The sequence below is a fragment of the Vipera ursinii genome, assembly GCF_947247035.1.
Source record: "Vipera ursinii genome assembly, chromosome: 12".
In the NCBI taxonomy this organism is placed as follows: domain Eukaryota; kingdom Metazoa; phylum Chordata; class Lepidosauria; order Squamata; family Viperidae; genus Vipera; species Vipera ursinii.
The window spans coordinates 1,175,965-1,197,857 of record NC_139525.1 but is presented as its reverse complement, the minus strand read 5'-3'; the positions used below and the strand labels follow the sequence as shown (position 1 = coordinate 1,197,857).

The following is a 21,893-nucleotide window of genomic DNA, read 5'->3' as shown; positions in this document are numbered from 1 at the left end:
GGTGACTGGAAAGAACGCCAAGGGAATCACCAGAGGGTGCACAGAGGCAAACGAGGTCCATGAAGACCCTTACTCACGAGTCAACTGTAGATTGCTGTTTTTTAAGATCGCTTGGGGTCCTGTATGCCTGTAATTGCTATTTCTCCTTATTAGTTGCAGACAACAGACCCGCTTATATTGCCCCTCCCCCCTCGAGAAAACGTGGTTTGGTGATTCGTTCCTTTTCCACCCATCTCTGGAAATTTTGACCCCCACCCCCACCCCGAGTTCTCTATACATCTGCTTATAAATGTTTACTGAGTGTTGAGAATATTTTAGTTTTTTTCCTTAATTATAATTGTAATTGGCCTTTTCCCCTTTTTTCTCTTATTATTTTCTTGTTCTCTTCCCCTATCCCCGATGCTGTTTTGCTTTGCTCTGTGGTTGCATGCCGCATCCTGGTGTCTCCCTCCATGATGTCACCACGGCTTGTTGCTGTGACTCCCGACACGCCCCCCACCGTGTTCCATAAACGCTCCACCCTCCTGTTTTGTTGCTTCCATGGTTCCCTACCGAAAAGTTCCCATGATGCACGGTGCTACGCCCACCACTGTTTCTGCAGCAACTACACCCGCCACCAGCGTTCCTTTCGCTGCAACTGCAACAGCCAATCAGGTTTGCCCCCTTTCGATAGCTTTTTTTCATGGGGTCGGAGGGGCCAGGAGCTGGCCCAGGCCCACGTGGGGCCGGGGCTTTTTGCCAGTGGTCACGGAGAGGTGGGGACAATAAGGGTGCTGCCCAAACCCAGCTCGGTCAGGGGCTGCTCCTCCTGATGCTCACGTTGAGGCCGCTGGACCGGTCTGGAAACACTCTGCCAACTGGTGTGTAGGGGGTGGGTGGTGTCCATTCACAAGGGCACCTCCCTAAACCCGTGTGCACCCCCACCCTCCCTTTATGAGCCATGAGGAGAGGCCAGTGCCTGCATCCCATGAAGGAAGACGGGTCCTCGGAGATGCTGTGGATCTGCCATGGGGCAAAGGCCTTCTTCATGGATGTGGGTGGCATCACTTTGAAGCAAGGGATCGGGAAGTGCAGAGGATCCAGAAGGATCACACTTCTACACCAGCTTTCCCCTCTAGATGTGCTGGGGCAGCGGTTCCCAGACCTGGCAGGCTAGGAGCAGCTGTTCAGGGGGCTCAAGTTTACTGATGAGGAGAAGAGATTTCTGCCAGCTCATCGCATGAAGGTGGCGTCCTTCCTTGGAAGTGGCTCTCTTCCACCGCAGAAGGAATGGAGTCCCCGCAAGGGTCAGAACAGGAAAGAGGACTGCTCTTCCCCTAGCCTTGAACTCTCTGCCTCTGTTCATACCTTTTAAAAAGGGCAGTGGGCTCCTTCCCTGGTGCAGCCTTTCCCAGCCAGTTGCTCTGCCCTTGGGGTGCCAGTCTTACAAGGGGGGGGGCTCTTCCCAGGCTTTTGCTGGCACAGGGAAGCTAACCATCCTGTAAGAATTAGCCAGAGACAAGATGCCAAGCACTGAACTTGGGGCCATGCAAAATATATTGATTAGGAAAGATCAGCTCACAACCCATAACCAGCTTTCCTGGCAGTCTGCCAAAGCTTGTTGCTATGATGCAATGTTTTCGTGGAAGTGAAAGGGAACGAGGATAAATCTGAAATCTCCCCAGTGTGTTTTTAGCTCATTTAAATTTAAGATGAAGGTTTCTCCCCCCACACACACACTGCTGGCCCTGGTCGTGCCCTGGAGGTGTGAGCAAAGCTCCTTGATCTTTCCTAGGGATCAGTAGCTGTCTGGAGGCACCCAGTGCCCGGGCAGGGGCAAGGACCAGATTCAATCTGCTAAGATGATGGTGGTTTCGCACTTAATATTCCTGAAATTACTTGATGGCTCCCTTGCACCATTAATGTTATAGCCAGGGCAGGGTTTCTCCACTTCAACCACTTTAAGAGGTGAAGACCTCAACTCTCAGAATCCCCCAGCCAGCATAGCTAGCTGGTGAATTCTGGGAGATAAAGTCCCCACATCGTAAAGTTGATACAGTTGGGAAAGGCTGCATTAAAAGGGACGCCCAGCAACTGTAAAGCAATGCTTCCTTCAAGGGTTGTGATCCGAAAAGGCCCCCGGCCCTCTCTTTCCCCACCATCTAAGCCAGCCGGCTGTGCGTGAACCGTGGAGAGCGGAGGAAGAAGAGGGGCCATGAGGTCAGAGCAACATCACGTGCATTGTGATGTCACTGCACAAACGGTGCCGTGGTGTAATGGCAGCCGAGAGGATTAGCAGTGTGGCACCCAGAGGGCGGCTTACCTCCCCTGCCGTAGAATTTCTGAGGGGTCTGGAACTTAGCGGAGAGCATTAACCGTGGAGGGCCTGTTTTAACGGGACTCCCTTCCTTCCCCCTTTGTTTTACTGCAGATCTCCCAGTTATCGGTCGATGAACTGAACAGCAGCATGTTTGTGTCACAGATGTAGAAGCCACACAACAGTAAGTGACGCTTCAGCTGTTTTTGGCATGGCTTGCTTGTCTTTGCCAAATGTCCCTGTTGTCACTCTTTTCTTTTCTCCCCTTTTCCCAGCGTGCTGTTGGCCTCCTGAAGCAAAAACGGCGGAATTCCCTGTGCATTTTGTTTCCCCTCCTCTCTTGGTGGGAAGCTGGAGTGGGCTGTCTGTGCTTTCTGCCCCCGCTTCTCCTCCTCTCCAGCGTCGACCGTAATCCTACGGCAGCATCCATGTTAACCAAAAACTGATCTGTGGGAATGTCAAAACAATTTTTTTAAAAAAAGCACTATATAAAAAGAAACAAGTAAGAAAACAGTACTCTGTTATATGAGACATAGAAGTAGAGAACTATAAAATAGACTTTTATAACACCTTACTTTAACACACTTTTCAAAAAGTGGGGTTTTTTTTCCTGTCTACCATCAAGACAAAGTGCTCTTGCACAGTGGACTTAACTAGGTTAATTGTTCTATTGTCAATGGATAAATGTTTGTCTGTTTTTCAAAGTGTTATCTTAATGTTTTGTTTACATCCTAGTCTATATTGACTTTATTTGGAGAGACAAAAAGTTGTACATCATTATCAAGTATATTCCACACCATTTTTTCATGATCATGATATCTTTTCATAGAGGACAGTTATTATCAATTTCCCTTTCCCTCCCCCTTTTTCAAACGATATGCTAAAAAGGTTACAATGGGAAACAGGAAGGAGTTGCTTTCAAAAAAGACAACAGAAGATCTGAAGAAATTCAGACAGGCTGCAGATGATTTCTAATCCATTTCTGATTAGATTGATTTCTAAACATTGTAAATAATGCAAAAAACAACAACAAACTTGTCCAGAAAGAGACCATGAAGTAAAATGGACCAGGGACTCAATGCTGAAGAATTTTCACTGGAGCACAGAAAATACTGGCCAAAAAAAAATCACTTTTCAGTTACAATTTTCTGCAGTATGTGGCCCTCAGCTTCTTAATCCTTTAGTGACCAGGTTTTAAAGAAATCATGTTGAAGAAGATTGATTCTTTTTTTATTTTAAAAAGGGGCCCTTTTTTACCCTCAAAATCAAAAGTTAATTGTAATATATACAGAACAAAAGAAAGAAAGAAAAGAAACTTCAAACATGCATAACCCAGCTCCATATCTTAGATCAGATAAGCAGCACCAAGCAGATGCCTCAGTTCTCCATTAGCTACTTCTCTTGCCAATAATAGTGTTCATTAACTAAAGGGCACTTCGAAAGTCTGCACATTTCTATCTGTCCATGGCAAAAGGCCACCCTGCTTGGGACCGCATGTGTACATGATGACATCCCAGCTCCTTGGGAAGATCTTGAAGGCCAGCATCAGCTAAAGAGCTGGCAGCTGAGATTTCACATCGCTGTGTATATAATAATGCATTTCCTTGCCTCCAATCATGTAGAGAAGCAAAACAAGTGTTAACAGCTTTCCCCCCCAAAAATCATTTTTTAAAATAGGTTAACACTTTCCTGTCTAAGCTACTGATTTACAATTTAGGATTTAGGCTCAGGAAGTAATTCTGGATGCATTAGCCCTCAGAGCTTGCTTGGTTTATTGGTGCTCAGTTCTGAAGCATGAGAGACTTTGGCCGTTTTTACTTTCAGGTGTAAATTGGGGATATCCAATCTTGGCAACTTTAAGATTTGTGGACTTCAATTCCCAGAATTCCCAAACTCCCAGGCTGGGGAATTCTGGTGGTTGAAGTCCAGAGGTCTTAAAGTTGCCATGACTGGACACCCCTGGTGTAAGTTGAGATGTCTTTCCAAAGTTGGAACCGCATAAAATCCAAAAACAAGGGCAGCCCATCTTGGATGACACCCTTAATTGATGGAAACATGGAGATAAGCTTCCAGAGAACTAAGATCTCTGGTGCTACTTTGAAGGCTTATCGAAATATTTATCCAGCCCCTTGAATTTGGCATCCTTGCCCGTCTGAATGTCCTTCAGTCCTGGTTGCAGACTTTCTGTTTCCCGGCTTTGTAACTGTTAATGGAGAAAAACAGGATTTGAATTACTCCTTAGGTGCAGATAGTTGTATATTTAAAAGATGGTGGCAGTGGTGATGATGGTGATGATATGGGATTTGCACAACCTGTGGCAGTGCCTCTACAGAGAATATCCCTGATCTCTAGTTGGAAAGATTAGACACATGCACACACAGACACACACACACACACATGCACACACACACACACTTGTGTACACACACCGGTGTTAGCTTTATGGTCTTCAAGCAAGGAGGTGGAGCATCTGTTTTCAGTCCTATCTGTGTAGATGGAGATTTGTGTAATCTTGTCACTTTGATGTAACTCTCTCTCTCCGGTTTTCTCTGAACGATGTTGAGAAAAAAAGAATTCTTGCGTAGATGTGCACAGAATGTAAGCCTAACACACTTCCACAGCATTCAATTTCACAGCTTTTAAAGTGTGCAAAAAACCGAATATCGGGGGTGCAATTTTTTTTCTTTTTCTTTTTCTTTTTTCTTTTGGCAAAATGTAGGAGCCAACACACACACACACACACACACACAAAAGTAGGAAAACGTGACTCCTAGCTGTCATACGTACTCCTGCAACAGACCACATTGAAACTGATTATATGGCCACACACATAGCACATCACACACACAAACACACACACACACACATACACACACACTTTATATGGCGATCCAGTGATAGGTGTGTCAGGGTAACTTTTCTAGGTGCCACAAGAATTTTTTTCTTCTTGTTTTTTAATATCAACTTTGCAAATTTAGTGTTTGTTTGTAAGAGAAAAAAAGTTTTGAGGGGGGAAAAAGAGCAAAGCTTGAAGCTTTGGAAACTTCACCAAATTTCAACCTGAGGGTGGGAATAGAAATTTCATTTGTGAGGGTAGCACTATTAAAGATTGTTGTGCAATGACTTCTTTATTCAAGAAAGAAAGAAAGACAACACAGTCGGCAGACTATAAATTCCTTAGGAGGAGCTGCATTCTGTCTACAAAGTCGCTGAGCTATTATTGGTGACTCTAAATCAAATCTCCCAAACCCGGATTCAGGTGTGAACTTGATTCCAGAGTTGTCTATAAAGATTGTTCAAATCTGTGTGAGTTTTAACGACTTTTTACAAGCCGGTGCAGGTTGATCCAAACCTGTGTGTTCCTTTTAATTTATCCAAAGTTCTTTCTCTCAAAAGTATGCATGTGGTGTACGTGTGCCCATTTTCTCTCAGCCTTATGCAAATAATATGCAAGAAATGCAGAAACTTGAATAAAACGGGTCATTGCAGAGGGAAAACGGAAAAGCTGATTGGTCGTTTTTGAGGGGGGAAATTTGTTAGCCATTCCATTAAAAAAAAAAGACCTAAACCTTGAACATACATGCACAAAAACAGAGAAGGATTTAGAAGTCGGTGGATCTGTAAAATTATAATTCTTATCTTAAAGTACAGTGTTCTGATGGATTAGATTATTTTTTCATAACCCCGTTCGGTTTCTTTGTTTTTACAAAAATTGTTTAGCATAAAGGGATTTTTTTTTGTAAAGTGGTGTAATTTGCAATACTGTGTGAAATTCTCTCCCCCCCCCCCCGTTCTCCCTCCCCCCCTTTCCCAGAGCCAGCCCATCCCTGAACAGCCTTTCAGGGTCAACGGGGCGCATTCTGGCATTCTGCGCTTGAGGAATGTCTTGCTAAGCAGTTTCCACTCTTTGCAAAAGAGATCCCAAGTCTTGGCCTGGCCAGGATTGCTCCAGATCCCCCCCTTTCTATTTTTCAGTCTTGCTAGTCAGCCTGCCGTTATCCTGGCAAAGCCAGCGAAGAGATTTGATAAGTGAGCCAAGAAATCACAAGAAATGTGATTTATTTTATTCTCTATTCCTTCCCCCGTGCATTGCCCCTTCCTCATACAGGCAGCCCTTGATGACCTCAATCGACCCCAAATTTCGGTTCCTAAGTGAGCCAGTTGTTAAGTGAACGTTGGCCCATTTGACGACTTTTCTTGCCACAGTTGTTAAGTGAGTCTGGTTGCTGCATTGACTTTGCTTGACGGAAGGTCACAAAAGGGGGTCACGTGACCCCCCGGGATGCTGTGCAACCGTCATAACTATGAGTCAGTTGCCAAGTGTCTGGATTTTGATCACATGACCAGGGGGATGCTGCAATGGTCGTAAGTGTGAAAAACGGTCCTAAGCCACTTCGTTCACTGCCATTGTAACTTTGAACAAACTGTTGCAAGTCGAGGACTGCATGTATAATGTCAGGAGAGGACTTGAAAAGTCCATTTCTGAATTTGCAGCCAGGTTGAAACGCTGTGTGGAGTAAGGTAGTTTTCCAACAGGGGCAGATGCATTTTTTTTTTAACCGTAGCCTGTCCTTGCTTGTAAGCCGCCTAGACCCACTGTAGTGAGGATACAGCCGTATAAATTTCCTAAATAAATTCCAAAATAAAACTGGCTTCCTCCCAAATCTTTTTTTATTCTTCCGAAGGGGACAAACTGTTTGTCCACCAGGAGCTCTGCAGACTGACTTCTCAACCCTGTTTACTTGGAGAGCAAGCAGCTGTTGCCTTAGCAAGATATTTGAGCCGTGATGTTTTTTTCATCCCGTCAGGCACTGGGGGAAAATACGTGGGAGCTAGTTATTGCTAGGGGAGGAAGAAAAACCTTAGAAATTAGGTTTATACCCTCTCTTGAAGGGGGCTTGCAGAGAAGCCACACCTGCAATCCTGGCCTTTCAAAGTGAGACCGGGGACCTCCAAACCTGGCAACTTTAAGACTGGTAGACTTCAACGCTCGGAATTCTGGGAGTTGAAGTCTATAAGTCGTAAAGTTGCCAAGTTTGGAGACCCCTGCACTAGATAGTTAGAGAAACAGAGTGAAGCAATCTCCTGTATTAATACACAAAGTTTTAAAAACTGGAGTTTCTTCCCCCCCCCCTTCTTTTTTTTTTAAAAAAATCCAAAATACATTTCACTTACAATGGGAAAAAAAAAGTGAACCATATGAGGAAAAGTCTTAAATTTCCCCTGAAAGGACGTCCCGAAATTATTTTTACCATGTTGCCTGATCAAGGCCTTAGAATATATTGTATGTTTAAGACTGTAGTAATTTTTTAAAGGAAAAAATACCTATTATTAGTTGATAGCCTAAAAATAATTGTAAATAGAATTTAAAAGACATTGTTAATAGGCTACAACAAGTTAATTCATGTTGCATTACTTTCATTTATTTTATTGTTCGTTTTAACAGATTTTATTATTGCTTTCATATATATATATATATATATGTGTATATATATATATGCACACAAACGTGCATGTATACATATATAAATATATAACCTTTAGTAACTAATGGATTTAATTTTTGAAGGAGAGTTAGAGAATGTTAAGATTTTTAAATACATGTATTCAACTCTTTTAGTTATCTTCTAAAAACAACAACACTGAAGCGCATGCCAAGATATAGAAAACAGAAAAATACAGTCCATAATTAGTTTGTATAGTTTACAGTTTAAGAACAAACAGAAGAATTAACTTTGTATGTAACTCCTTACAATGATAGATTCATTGTTAACTAATTATAATTAAGTTGTTGTTGCTATGGCAACAAAACTACAACATGGCTACCTTTGTATACATTATTTGTGAAATTTTCACATGTAAATTAAAAAAAAAGTAATGTGTAACAGTATGGGTTTGTCTAAGGTACAGTTCAATACTGTCGGAGAAATATATGACTGAATATTTTTAAAATCCCAAAGTCCCATGTGAATGCTGGATTTGTGTCTTTGATGTCACTTTTTCAGTCAAAAGTTTACAACACATGGATTTAGAGTCAGGTTTTATAGCTTGTAGAAATTGTTGTGTGGGTTGGGTTATTCCACAGTATTTTTCTCTTGGTGATCAAAATTAGAGAAAGGGTTGCCACGCTGTAGCGTTCGAAATGTTAGTTTCATTTCCAAATAGTAGATATTTTGGAAAGGTGAATACAGGATTTGGTCAACAGATTCCCAGAAGGTCCGAGCAAAATCAAGGGAATTCTGCAAAATTGAGTCCTTTGCTTTCAGTTGGACGTAATATCATTAAGTCTGCATTGAATTTTGCAAGCAGTCGCCTTTTTTGTCCCTTTGTGAGGGATTTTCCTAAGGAGAAACCCAACAGCTTTTCCCATTCTTGATGTTTTAAACCTCATCTGTCAATGTTCTAAGCCTATGAAGTAATGATGTCCAAATCAGGACCAGGGAAGAAAGAGAAATCTATATTTTTGTTTATAAGCAGAAAGAGGAAGAGTAAAATATGTATGAGAGACCACAAAAAAAAATACCGTGGAATAACTCTGTGACAGTGTTGAAGAAACCAATATGCTGCAGTTAAACTGATTCAGTTGGTGTACGAATGTGTGAGACATGTCTTTTTGCACTTATGTACATAGTCCACGAAAGAAATCCTTGGAACTTATTTTGAATATATTAAAAAAAAGTCTGTAATAATACAAGGTAAAGTTTGTAAAAGAGATTACTAAGGCTTTGAAAAGGAAGAGATTTTTTGCTATAAAACTTATCTGAACGCATGAAGTTGCTTTGCTGTTCTCCAAGCTTTGTAGTTTGCCATATAGTTTATAACCCAGCGGACTGGTCACTTCAACCTGCAGCTCAGAAGAAAGGTCAACATGGGAAACAAAGGCTTGACATCAAAATCAGGGTCACCAGCAAAAGTTCTTCAAAGATTTTCTAGCCAGCCCTTTGGGCCTCCCAAGAGAAGAACCTGCTCCAAAGCTGAGCCTTTTCCTAATTCATTCCAGGCCAGAGTTTGAAATAGCAGATCTTGCTGCTGGATAGATCTGTCCCAGCCTATCCAGGCTGCCTCTTCTGCTTCACCCTTAGCCAAGTCCAAATTGTGGGCCTGGCTCACTTGACCCTCTCAACTAAGGCCTCCGAAGGTCCAGTAGGGTCGTGCCAGCTGAGGAATTCTGAGAGTTGAAGTCCACAAGTCTTAAAAGTTGCCAAATTTGGAAACCTCTGGCCTAGAGCTGGGAGGTTCTCCTCCTAACCCCAAAGTCCTAAGAATGGCTTTGCACAGAATGTGGAGGGGAGGGAGTTGAACCCACGAGCCAGGTCCAGTTTTTAAGAAAAGGGAACTTGTGCATAGGCATGTAACAATCTCAGAGATAGATACAACATGCGTGGATGTGCGCAATGTTTACTTAAGAATCTGGAAAGATGCGCAGATGAGTATGAATGCATGTGCTAGCCAAAAATTGATAGATCACAGTGGGCTTAATACAGATTTAAAATGAAAAGGCCCTCTAAACTAGGGATTGGGGGGAAAATAAATCTTGTTTCAAGCTGAGATGTGAAGTAAGGCTTTATGTGTGAGTTGGGCAGCTATCTAACTTTATTTAATAAATAATGAAATAAAACGTGCCATTGAGCCCTCACCGCCAGTGCCCGATATTAACCTCAGCACTGGGCTTTAAAAGTAAAAGAAACTTTGGCCAACTTAACACCCTCCAGTTGGGTTGACTTTCAACATTCAGAAGCGGAAACTCGGCTGGTTGGGGATTAATGTAGAAGAGCTGAAGTCCCACCTAATCAAAGGAGGACAGGCATCTCTTTAAGGTCTCTTCCCACAGCCAAAGGCCCATCTGAAGGTCCCACAGTTGGGGAAAGAGGCCTGTCTTGCGGGTGGGTGTTCTTTGATTGTAAATGGAGGGAGAGAAGCTGAACTTGTAGCCCAGGAAACCTTTGCTGGTGACCCTCGTAGTCACGTGTCCTACAATCAGAAGCTTCACGCCTTCCAAAGAAGGCAATTGGAAACGCAAAATAATCCCCCAAACTGCCAACAGATAATAACAATTGAAATGTCAAAAAGTGGTCTTTTCCAAACACACAACAGAGAGAAATCACCTGACGTAGAATTTACATGGTTTCAGATCTTTGTTACTGTACACAGATGCTATTTGATAGTTGTGGAAGCCAAATGATTTTGTTGCCATGGCTCTTGGTATCCAAACAGCTGAGGGGCTGACTTGTTCTCTTGTCTAATATGGGAAGGGGGGAAGACTGGGGAGCGGAGGATATTCCTGTTAAATTTTGCTTTGTTTTAGTTACCGGGACCAAAAATAAAATCTTCCAAAATTCAGAATGCCAAATTAACCTATTAACGTGGTGAGGGTGATTTTTAGGAAGGCCCTTTAGCAGCAGAAGAAAAAAAAATGGAAAGCAGAATTGAAGATTTTAGTGCAGAAATGTGAATTCTGCTCTAAGGAAATCCATAATCAACAGATTTTTTTTCAAGCCAGAAAAACTCAATCTTTGCCCTGGTTTCAAATGCTTAATTCAGACTTTTGCACTAAATCAAGGGGGGGGGGGAATTGGATCCTAAAGTGTAACTTTGTAATGATTGTATTTGAATTTATTTGACTTGGGTCTTTCCCCCCCCCCAAAAAAAAACACCCCCAACCCTCCAATTTTGAATATTTGAAAATCCATAGTTAATAAAGAAAAGGCTAAAACGGTTGAGTAAAAATATAATCTTGCAGGGACCAAAAGGAAACTCAGTAGAAACCAGTTCATTCACTTTCAAATCCCGATTAGTCCAGTCTGTTAGTTCAAGGCCAACAAGAGATCACTCACTCCCTCAGTTGCTATGGAGGAAATATATGCTTTGATGTTTTTTTTCCCTTTTTGCCACATTTATATCGCTAGAGTTGCTTGTTTGTGCTTTCTAGAAACTTGCATAATGCAACTCATTTTACTATGTTACTTCTATATTGTTATTGTTTATTTTTCCCCCGGATCTTTTAATAAAGTGTATAAAATTCTCTCTTTATGTTTTTTTATGAATCTATATAAACACATTTAATAAATAGGACTTTACTTTTTAAGTGTCTGGTTGATTAGTCACAACCTCGAAATGGCTGTTCAATCACTTCATATTGTAGAAGATTTTTTATTTTTTTGTTTTAAAAAAAAAAGACTAATGCTGTTTGGTGGTTGCCATGTAAATTAAATAGGACAGCTAAGCTCCATTACTCCCCTCTTTGTGAAGGGAGGAAAAATATTCAGTGCTTTGGCTTTTAATCTGATACATTTTTTTATTTTAACTGGGTTTTTTATTATTGATGGAGGTTTTTGCATTTCAATTGTATAAATGGAAAAACGAAAGAATTTTGAGCATATTAAATTTCAGTGGGGTGTGACAGCAAAGAGACCATTTAGCTGATGGGCTTGATATCCATCTGACAAAGGAAAAACCCTCCCGCATTGTCCTTTGTGTACAAATTAGATTTTGAGACAGTGATATTATTATGTTTCCTTCTTCATGTGCAAAGCCCTGTTTTGAGTAAAGTCTTCCAATCAGGCTAATTGGCCCGTTCTAACCACCCACTTTTTAACCTTTTTTTTTTTTTGCTAAAAGGATGCTCTAACCATATTGCACATTGAACAAAATGCAAGGTCACAGTCTAAAATGGTGAATCTGTTTACTTGACAAGCTAGAGTTTTTCTCCAGAAGATTCCATTTAATGTTACAAAGTGCTAGCGAGAGCTTTCATTGAGGAAAACCAAGAGAATCTTGCAAGTAAATAGAGCAAGAAAAGAAGGATAAAGTGACGCTAGAAGAATGTTGAGTAAACCCTTGGAACTGTTGACAGACTCCTAGAACCTTTAAATTTGTTGAATGGTCTTAATAAAAGGGAGCTTCAGTTTTATTTCAGTTTTTCAACCAAAGCATCTGCAGGACCTCGGAAAAAGTACAGGATCAGCTACTGCAGCATAAATGGTGTCTGGCTCCAATTTCTGAATTGTGCAGCCAGAAAGTTACTGCACCAGTGGCTCCAGAAAAAATACTTCTGCTGCTGACGTTTTCCTCCTAACAATCTGAAAAGAGCAGCCAAGAAAATGCACCATTATCTCGTTTCCTCTTTGAGGTGGGGAAAAAACTGCCCATTAATTGATCCTGTTCTTGGGGATGAATCTGCCAAATGCAAGCTAAAATCAGCCCAAAAACTGAATTGAAATGCCGAGGTGTATCGTTGCGATCCTTTATTCATGCCTTAGATTTTAGATGAGAGTGCTGGAGATTGAAAGGAGATTTAGACTTCCGGGTGCTGACAGTACCATTAGAAAATTCAGTGCCCCCTTCTCCACATCTTCATCTCTGATGGCCAGTTCCAGAGTTCCGTAGAGGTTTTTCCACCATAGACTTCTAGGTAAGGATTGGTTGTTTCCTCTCACACTGGACCGGTGACTGGAAAGTGACAGGATTGTAGGAGAAACAGACCAGGCCAACTTTCCCAACTTCTTCACACCCCAATTTGCCTTGGAGGGGGAATGTTTTTGCTCAGGGTTGCTGGAAAGGCTCTGCTTGTTCCAGAGTCACAAATTGCAACCTATTTTTTACCTCTTGAAATCTTGCAGGGCCCAGTCTGCCTGCAGGGTCACAAACGTGGCACTCCTCGGCACAGCTGCTTGGAGGTGTTGAGACTTTGGAACCAACCTTGACCCGAAGATGGAGAAGAAACGCTGGCATTGTTCACACCAAACAATCCTAATTCTTGCAGTGCAGTGGGGTGAAATTGTAGGTTGATTTAGATCAACTGTTGGCTGAATCAAACCATGTCTGAACCCAGGGCAGAGACTGTCACGGAACATCTGTAAGGATTGATCCATGGAATCGAGGTCAATCGGAGTTTATCTGTTTCTGTTTTTGGGCTGGCCAGTGACCGTCCCCTCTCTGCCAGCAGGGCTCAGTTACAAGAAATCCTATAAGCTTCCTGCGTTCGTGCATTATTTAAACTCGACTGTGTCAGGATTTGGCAGGGCACAATAAGCAAGGTGTCTTGTTCAATCAAGGTAGCCTTCAAGGCAGGGAATTGGACAATGGCTGCCAGGGAAGAAATGTAACTAACCACAAGGCCCCAGCCATGCTCAGAAGGATTAGAGGGAAAGTTGAAAAATTAGTTGGGTCAGGAAACCTCCCCATGTCATTCTCCAGGGAGGAATTCTTTCTGAGCAAAACATCCCCCCCCCAGGTTCCCAGGGTGGGATCTGCAGGAGAGAAGGTTCCCCCCACTTGTGTGCAATGCCCTCTACCAGAGGGGCCCCTGTACTGGATTTTTTTAATTTATTTTTTGCAGAAGAGAAGGGAAATTATTAAAGATATGGAGAGCAACTCTTTTACTTAGCAAAGCCAATAAACGGCTGGGTCTTGTGATTTAGTGTTATTCAGATATGGAAGAGATACTGCAGCTGTGTCTCTTGTAAACTTGCTCTGCTTGTTTGGTGGCTTTTCTGCTTTCTGTGATCTGCAAATCCAACCTGCTTAGCTTATGATTCGCTGTGATGAAGATTTGTAGAAAATGCATCCGATCAATACAGTAACTGGGTTAAGTGAAATTGTGTGAACCCAGCTCTACAACAGCTCTAATAAAGAGCAAGTCATCTGAAATTTGAACATAATCAAATCTAGAAATCAGCACATTTGGCCTCTGGGATTAGGACTCCTGTCAAGTAGTAGCCAAATTCAATTTAAACTGCATCCTAAACAAAATTTGCTATAGTCTTGGCCCCAGTCGCTGCTTCACCCTGACCAGTATGACAGGCTCTGATCTGTTCTTGGAGAAAAACGGTCTCTTCCCTGAGCAGAGAAGCTGGGCTGGTGACACTGCTCTGAGTAATTCCAGCCACTCCCAGCTAAAAATTGATTCATCCACGCCCTGCAACTCTCTGCCAGCCATTCTGTTTTGACAAGCTGATGGATGCCTTTGCAAGGGGGGGGGGGGGGGTAACGGCTTCACTTTGCACACCAGTCCCCTAAAGAAAAAAATCCCTGATTGTTTTTAGTCCAACAGAGGGGTGGGTGGGGTTGGAGATAAACAATGCATGACCCGACATCTGCATTGGGTCACCGGCTTCCAAAATAACTCCAAGCCTGCCCCGAAAGCCTGCAACCCTTGCTCGTCTGCTCCATTACTTTGCTTTGCTTGCATAGTTAAGCAGTCATTAGAGGATGAACTGAAGTGACCCCCCCACAATCTGTTAGCATAACCTTTCTCGGAAGTGCTCCTTTCTCCCCCCTCAACTTTGCTGGTCACTATCATTCATGCTTGCGTCAGGGCTAAAATTATATGATAAGCTTGTCCAGATGGGACTCTGGACAATCACTTCCTTGGCCTCCTTGAAGCTTATTTGTCCTGCTAATGTTCTCCCTGTACATGCTTCAGGCTCAGTTGTGTGGCTGTTGGAAAGAATAAAAGTTTTCCAGGAGCTTAGCAGTGACCAAGTCCCCTTAAGGAAAAATTAGGAATGATTTAACAATATGGTATAGCTACTAAGAAAAGCACCTTGTGCGTGCGTGCAGAACATGCTCTTAATTTCACTGTTTTCAAGTGAATCTCTTGCTGTGTTTCCATGTTCCTAGTGGAACTCCTGTACCTTTTATAAATGTATTTATAGCACATAAGTGAATCGTTTGTACCATTTCTACTTTGGCCTCATCCTTGGAGGAACATCCGGTAACATTCAATGAGTCCCAGGTATGGAACAGTAATAGGCTTATTGCAGTAATTTACAAACACCCCTAAAGCTCTGACCTGCCTAAAGAGGTTTTTAGTATTATTTTGGAGGGTGTGTGTGAAAGCAGTCTTCTTCCCACCAAGTGACAAAAAGGTTTATTATGCCCTTAGAGCAAAGCTGAGCACACAAACCAGAATGGAGAGAAAAAGGAGTCACATATTTTCAGAAATTCACCAGCTTAACAAAAAATCTGGCCAGAGGCATTTAAGGTCATGACGGAGGCAGGTCTTGAGGCCAGGAGGAAACCCAGGTAGGAAGCAGGACTGTCAGGTATGCTTATTGTCACGACCATGTTTTTTAAAAGGAATAACCATATAGTAATAATAATACGGTTATAGAAGGTCAGCAGGAAGGATGGGGCAAAGCAAAGAGAAACACGGGGGACGATTAAATGGATTTTCAGGAGCAAGAGCTCCCGAACGTTTTAAAGCCGCACAGCGCTCCCAGGGACATCACAATCCCGGGATGTGCTGCTGCCTCGCGGGGCGATGGGAGAATCGGCTTAACCCCCTCACGGCCTGTCGCAGAGCGGTCCAGCCACTGGATGAGCAGCAGCCTGACTCAGTTTCCCTTCTGGGAAGGGCAGCAAAGGACCAGCGATGCGGAGGAAGGGGAGAGGGGACTCTTCACGGAACGGCCAGGCTCCACGGTCGCCGCGGGGAGGGAAAACGAGGAAAGGCTCTTCGTTCTAGAGGACTGCCCTGGGATCTCCTCTTGGCCTCCCATCCCTCAGCCTTCCTCCTGCCTCTGCGTCCGCAGTCCCTCTGGGCCTGCACAGCGGCCTCTCCCTGCCAGGGCACCGCTTCTCCTCAAACGGGGCGCGGAAAGCCGGACGGTCCGAGCCGCCCGGAGATGATGCGCTCCGCCCGTCCCACCCCCCGGTTTGAAAGTGCCCCCCCATCGGTCAAGCATTTCCGGGAGAGATCGAAATGCCGCTCTGGCCGTAGCGTCTTCATGGTCGTCGAAGTCGTCGCTCTGTCCCCCTCCCTCCCCGCTCCCAGTCCCACTTCCTTTCATCGGAAGCTCTTCGATCCCATCCCGGAAGGAGCGGCCGCCTGCCCGCGTCTCCGGCCCCGCCCCCGTCAGCCAACATCCTTTGTTCGAGCTTGGGGCCTGGAGAGGCGTAGAGAAACCCCGCGGAGGGCTAGAGCGGCCCAGCGGGGACGAGCCCTGCGCGATTCGCGGCCTCGCCGGGCGGCGGGGCGCAGGCGCCGCGCGGCCCTCCCGATTGGGCGCCCTTCCCCCACGCCCGGAAGTGGCGTCGGCGGGGCCGCTTCCGCACTCTTCCGGGCGGGCGGTTCCCCAGCCCGGCCGTGGAGCGAGGCGGCGGCGGCGGCGGCGGCGGCGGCGGGCGGGGCCGGGCGAGGGTCGGTCGGTCGGTCGGGGGGGCGCGCGAGGCCGGTCGGGGGGGCGAGGCCCGGTCGAGCCCCCTCCGCCCCCCTCCGCCGCGCGGCCATGCGGGAGTACAAGGTGGTGGTGCTGGGCTCGGGCGGGGTGGGCAAGTCGGCGCTGACGGTGCAGTTCGTGACGGGCACCTTCATCGAGAAGTACGACCCCACCATCGAGGACTTCTACCGCAAGGAGATCGAGGTGGACTGCTCGCCCTCCGTGCTGGAGATCCTGGACACGGCCGGCACCGAGCAGTTCGCCTCCATGCGCGACCTCTACATCAAGAACGGGCAGGGCTTCATCCTGGTCTACAGCCTGGTCAACCAGCAGTCCTTCCAGGTGAGCCTCCCTGGCGGGCCCCCCCCGGCCCTGGCGATGCCGCCTAGCTGGGCTGTGGAACTCGGAGGGCGCCCGGGACCCCGCAGTCCAACCCTGAGCTACAAATCTTCCCTTTCGGTTAGAATGTCTTCTAGCGAGTGTGGCTGCCTTAAACTGCCCTTTGGGACCTATCGAGCCTGGCCGGCTTTCCGTAAGATGCTCTGCGGGGCCCCCTGGGGAAAAAGACACGTTCTTTGGCCCAGTGTGTTAGCCTTGCAGACGCGGTGAGCCCCGCTCTGCTCTTGCGCCGCCCCTCGAAGTATGGAGAGCATTCACCGCTTTTGATTTCTTCCCCAGGACATCAAGCCGATGAGGGACCAAATTGTCCGTGTGAAGCGATACGAAAAGGTTCCTCTCATCCTGGTGGGGAATAAGGTCGACCTGGAATCGGAGAGGGAAGTTTTGTCAGCGGAAGGCCGAGCGCTGGCCCAGGAGTGGGGCTGCCCCTTCATGGAGACCTCTGCGAAGAGCAAGACCATGGTGGATGAACTCTTTGCCGAGATTGTGCGACAAATGAACTATGCATCCCTGCCTGAAAAGCAAGAGCAGTGTTGTACAACTTGTGTTGTCCAGTGAGGGAGAAAGCAAACTCTCCATCATGGCCATGCAGAGCAAGTAAGTGCCCCCCCCCCCCCCGAGAGACACAGACAGAAGAGCCTCTCGGCTTGGGATTGGGCTTGCAGCAGCGCCCAGAGTCTGTGCTTGAAGAGCAGCCCTTGGGCTCCCTGGCTGAGTTGGGGGCTGATGGGCGCTGCACTTGGGTTCCTCAAGGACAGCCTCCCCCGCCCCTTTGGTTCTTGCTGCCTGAATAGAGAGAACCAGAATCTGCCAGCTGTCCTGCTGGCTTAACTTTGGCGGACGCCTCCAAAAGACATCAGGCCAGAAGCCTTTTGTGAATTGGTTGCGATTGAGCTGGCAACAGCTCTCTTGAGTTCTTAGACTTTTCTTCTACCCTTCTGCCAAAATAATCTGAATCCAGGACCTGTTGCATTGTGGTGCTTGGTCCCAAAAAACATGGTGGATTTGCCAAGTAGCAGGGCAAACAGTTAAACCTGCCTTAAATCCTCCTGGCTCAACATCTGATGCCCACAAGCCAGCTTCTCCAGTCTTTGGTAGAGAAAGTTCTATCGTGAGATAAAAAGGGGTCTTCCTCTTGGCCATCTCTTCTCAGATTCTACTGCAAATCTAAGTAGGCCTGCTATAGTCGATCCTTCCCTGACGCCTTGTAGATAAATGTTGATTTTCTTGCAAGGGCAATTTCCTATTCTGAAACAGGCAAACTGCTTTGTTTCTTTTGAAGAAGGGGGAAAGCTAATGGTTGATGACAAGCCTTGCTTCTTAATCTGAAACGGCCTATTGGCTCTAATGGAGCGGGAGGTTGTGAAAGTGTGGTCGTGTGTCAGCTGTCATTGAATTTTCCAGGCGCTGCAAACATGTTCAGCAAAAGAAGTCGGGTCACAGCCCACACGGGTTGCATGAAATGAAAATAAAACGGAAGCAATGAAGTTTTTTTTCCAATTATTTTCAGCCTTCCCTCTTTTGAGAGGCTGAAAAGCTTCCATCTCAGTTTTTCCCAGTTCCTCTACCACGTAGCTGCCATCTTTTGAATTGCCTGCTTCAGTCACCAAGATGGAGAACTTCATCAGCTCATCAAAGCATTAAATTGTTGAGGAGTAACAGGAGAGGGAAAAAATCCCTTTCTGTAATAGACTGAGTCACAAGCTGTTCCCCCCCCCCCCAGCTGCATTACGTAACAAATCTTGTTCGGGGTCTACTGGATTTAATTTTAAAAAACAAACCCTGCTACTTCACTCTGTTCTGCTTGTATTTTCACAGAACAGGATCTCTGTGTGGCTTGGAATAATTTGTTTTCTCTAGCAGGTCCCCAGGAAAAGCTGTAAAAAAATCTGCAGGTCAAAAATAAAACACTGTTGGGGTTTTGGGGTGATGGGAAAGTGGGTCCTCGTATTTGGTGATGCCATCGAAACAGCTTCTTGTGCCCCAGGAGGACCTGAGGCTCCCTGACAGATTCTTTGTCTTGCTTGCAGATAAAACTCAGAGGAAATTTGCACAGATGCTGCGTTGGAGAACTCTTTTAAGCCCAGGTTGCCGAACAGAGCCTTGCTCAGTCTCGTCTCTGTCTTCAGAGCACGTTTTCCAGGCATCCGGTGTGAAACAGGCAAGGAGCAGCCAGAGAGAGAGAGGCAGGGCCTGCTACAAACACTTAGCATGTTTACCATTTGATTTGGGAATCTGTTCTTGATCTCTTTGGGTGTTTTTTTATAGCTTTCTAAGTTCCTATTAATGGCTAATATGCAAAAGTTCATTTTAAACTATTTTATTTCTTTAATTGATTTCTAAATCTTGTATTTATTAAACTTTAAACTCAGTATTACCTACTCAATGCCTTTTTTAAGAGAAAAAAATAATGGAGAATAAAAGTGAGCCTTAAACACAAATGGTTACTTCTGTATATTACCTCACATTCGTGCTTGATTTGCAAAAAGAGAGTGAGAGAGAGAGAAAGAGAATGAAAACAAGGTTTCTTCTCCTCTAAAACGTCATTGATGGGAACTTTGAAACATTCTGTTTACATGTGATGGTGTCATAGAAGGATGTTTTAAGAATTGCCTGATACGTGAGGACATGGCATCCCTTTATCTCAGCAGCTGTGATTGGCCTGATGGGAAAGCTTGTTGGGAGGGGACTGGAGGCATCCAGCAATTTGTACGTGTGTTCTCTGTTGTTATATGGTATTCGGGTTTGGTTTTTTGAAAGACAAGGCTGTGTTGAAAATCACTTGTTCATCTTCTTATTGCATTCATCTTCCAAATGCTGAAAAATCTTTTCTTGGGAAACGGGCAGCGTGTCTTCTTAGGTTGTGTTCCAAAGCAAACGGGAACTTGAGATTCCCTGACAGGATTTAAGGTGACTTTGGCAAAGGAAAAAAAAAACACTTTATGCTACTGTTTAACTATTGTCTCTGTCCAAGAACATTGAAATGATATATGAGCTGGCCTGGCCTGCTGCTCCGTTGCTTGCCTGTCATTTTCTCTGGGATGCAGCCGTGGTTGGCTTACTAAGCCAAGAGACAAGGCAACAGGAGCCTTGTCGCCCTGGCCTTCCACGGCCTGCGTCTCACCAAAACGGCAGTTTAGCTAATTGTGGTCTTTGAAGAGCAACACAGATTTTGAGCAGAACGAAGAGTGCATGAGTGGAAATGTTAGCACCACAACTGCTGTAGGCATTGGAGACCTTTTCCTAGCACTGATGTAAAAAGTGTCTTTTTTTCCCCCTCCAGGGAGGGAATGAACCTGCACCAGGTTTAAAAGCCCACCTGGAGTCATTTGACCATACATCTAATAAATGTTGACTTCCCTAGCAGCCCAAAACTTAGTGTTGACCAAATTTCATCCTTAAATCATCTGGGTTGGCAGATGGCACTAGCATGCTGTGCCTGAGCCTTCCCAGCGTTTTGATCTCTAAATTCAAAATTTGCAGTGAAGTAAAGGTTAGGCTTGCACTTTAATAGAAGTCTCCAAATGTAAAACCCCGTTTTGCAGTGCTTTTTACATTGGCCAAGTATCAGATGTGCCAAGGGAATGCAGAATTCACACAGTGACTGTACCTTATTTCTTCAGTGGTAGACATGTGTTAACTTCTAAACTTCTCTGTTGGTTGACCTTTTTTTAAAAAAAAATTAAATCCATTCTTTCTCAATTGGAGTTGGGAGCGGCAAAGAGTTTGCCATCTGACCTGCTTCAGCGCAACTTGGAACAAGGAGCTGGCCGTTTAAAAGAGGTGGCCTTCCAAGGTTCAGATTCAGGCAGCCTTTGCGCTGTAGGCCTCCCCGCCTGCTTGCCTGCTTCAGAAGGACTCTGGAGCTGCACAAGGCCTCTTCTGGTCCAGCTGAGAAGGTGCTGGTACACTTGTCCCACTGACCTGGTTGAATCATGCAGCCCTTGGGCCAGCTTGCCAGGTGATTAATCAGAGGAAGAGGGAGGGCCTGGTTCTGGGGCAAACCCCACTCCAAATGCCTCTTTCTCCACATTGCACAATGGGAAGCCAGACGGTGCTCCAGGGGGGTGGGGGCGGCCATCCAGGTGCACAATCCCAGCCATTGTCAGGAGTAATTACTTTCCAGGGCTACTCGTGGCATCTCCTTCCTGGATGTGGCACCACAGCCCCGTTCTGCCTGAATGTTCTCGCAATTTAGTTCAGTGTATCAAATGTACTGTACCTCTTTCTTGGGGAAAAGTAAAAAAAAAAAAGTCTGGAAATTTGGCAAGTGCAAAACTAGGACAATGATCAAATGCTTTGTAAAGGTGAACCACCATTTTTTTCTCTCCAGTTTCATTCATTCTTATTTTGTAAGACAGCCCTTACAGTCCAGCTGTTTGTAACTTTTTTAATAAAATAGATACTGTATTACCAAAAGTGCTTTCCTCTCTTTCCTGACTTATCTACTGTGGAAGAGTGGTTTTGTGGCTTTTGCTGTAATGTGTATTAGCTTCTGTGCAGTATAATACAGCTGTGGGGAACACGCCCATGTTGTCCTTCAGCTAATGCAGCAATTGCTTGCGTCCCTGTTGCACAATTTCAGCTTCTTGAATTGTGTGAACCCCTCAGAAGTTGTTACAAATTTTACTTTAGGGAAAAGAAGGGGAAAATGATGAAATAATCTGGGAGTAATTCGATTAAATGTTAATCAAGTCTTTAACTCACCTTTTCCCTGGCCCTGTCTACTTTGGGGATGTGACCCACGAGAATGACACAAAAATCTTCTGTTGCCTGATTATTATTTGCAAAGAAGACGAGGGTAGAGCTAAATATGGTTTGGGCCTCGTCCTGAAGGGATTCTGCAGTCTAGACCTCTCCTTCTAAGGCTTCCCAGCTACACTGTTCTGACACCCCAAGACAGCGTGGCGGCCAAGCTTTATCCCTCCATTGTGACGAGAGGAGGAACCGAGCAGCTTGGCTGTGGCTGTATGATCTGCACTTTAGATCTGCAAAAGATGAAGAGAGGGATCAGGCTGACTACCAAACGGAAATGT

General features: G+C 44.9%; 2 protein-coding genes across 6 annotated transcripts in view; both read left to right on the top strand.

Moving 5' to 3' along the window:
- Positions 1–14,942, top strand: part of MBNL3 (muscleblind like splicing regulator 3) — a 48,978-nt gene extending 34,036 nt beyond the window's left edge. For 4 of the 5 annotated variants that reach the window (XM_083372286.1, XM_083372283.1, XM_083372284.1 and 1 more), the window contains 3 exons: positions 560–654; positions 2,411–2,480; positions 2,572–11,318. In XM_083372286.1, coding sequence (XP_083228412.1) covers positions 560–654; positions 2,411–2,467 — 152 coding nt within the window. In that variant the 3' untranslated portion in view covers positions 2,468–2,480; positions 2,572–11,318. Of the gene's footprint in view, positions 1–559; positions 655–2,410; positions 2,481–2,571; positions 11,319–12,915 lie in introns of those variants that run through there. The other variant, XM_083372285.1, reaches the window with a different exon arrangement.
- Positions 14,943–16,484: 1,542 nt separating this feature from the next.
- RAP2C (RAP2C, member of RAS oncogene family) lies at positions 16,485–21,276 on the top strand. The gene is made up of 3 exons (XM_083371958.1): positions 16,485–16,800; positions 17,137–17,454; positions 18,888–21,276. The coding sequence occupies exons 1-2, from the start codon at positions 16,528–16,530 to the stop codon at positions 17,413–17,415; spliced, it is 552 nt and encodes a 183-aa protein (XP_083228084.1). The 5' UTR covers positions 16,485–16,527; the 3' UTR covers positions 17,416–17,454; positions 18,888–21,276.
- The last annotated feature ends 617 nt before the right edge of the window (positions 21,277–21,893 follow it).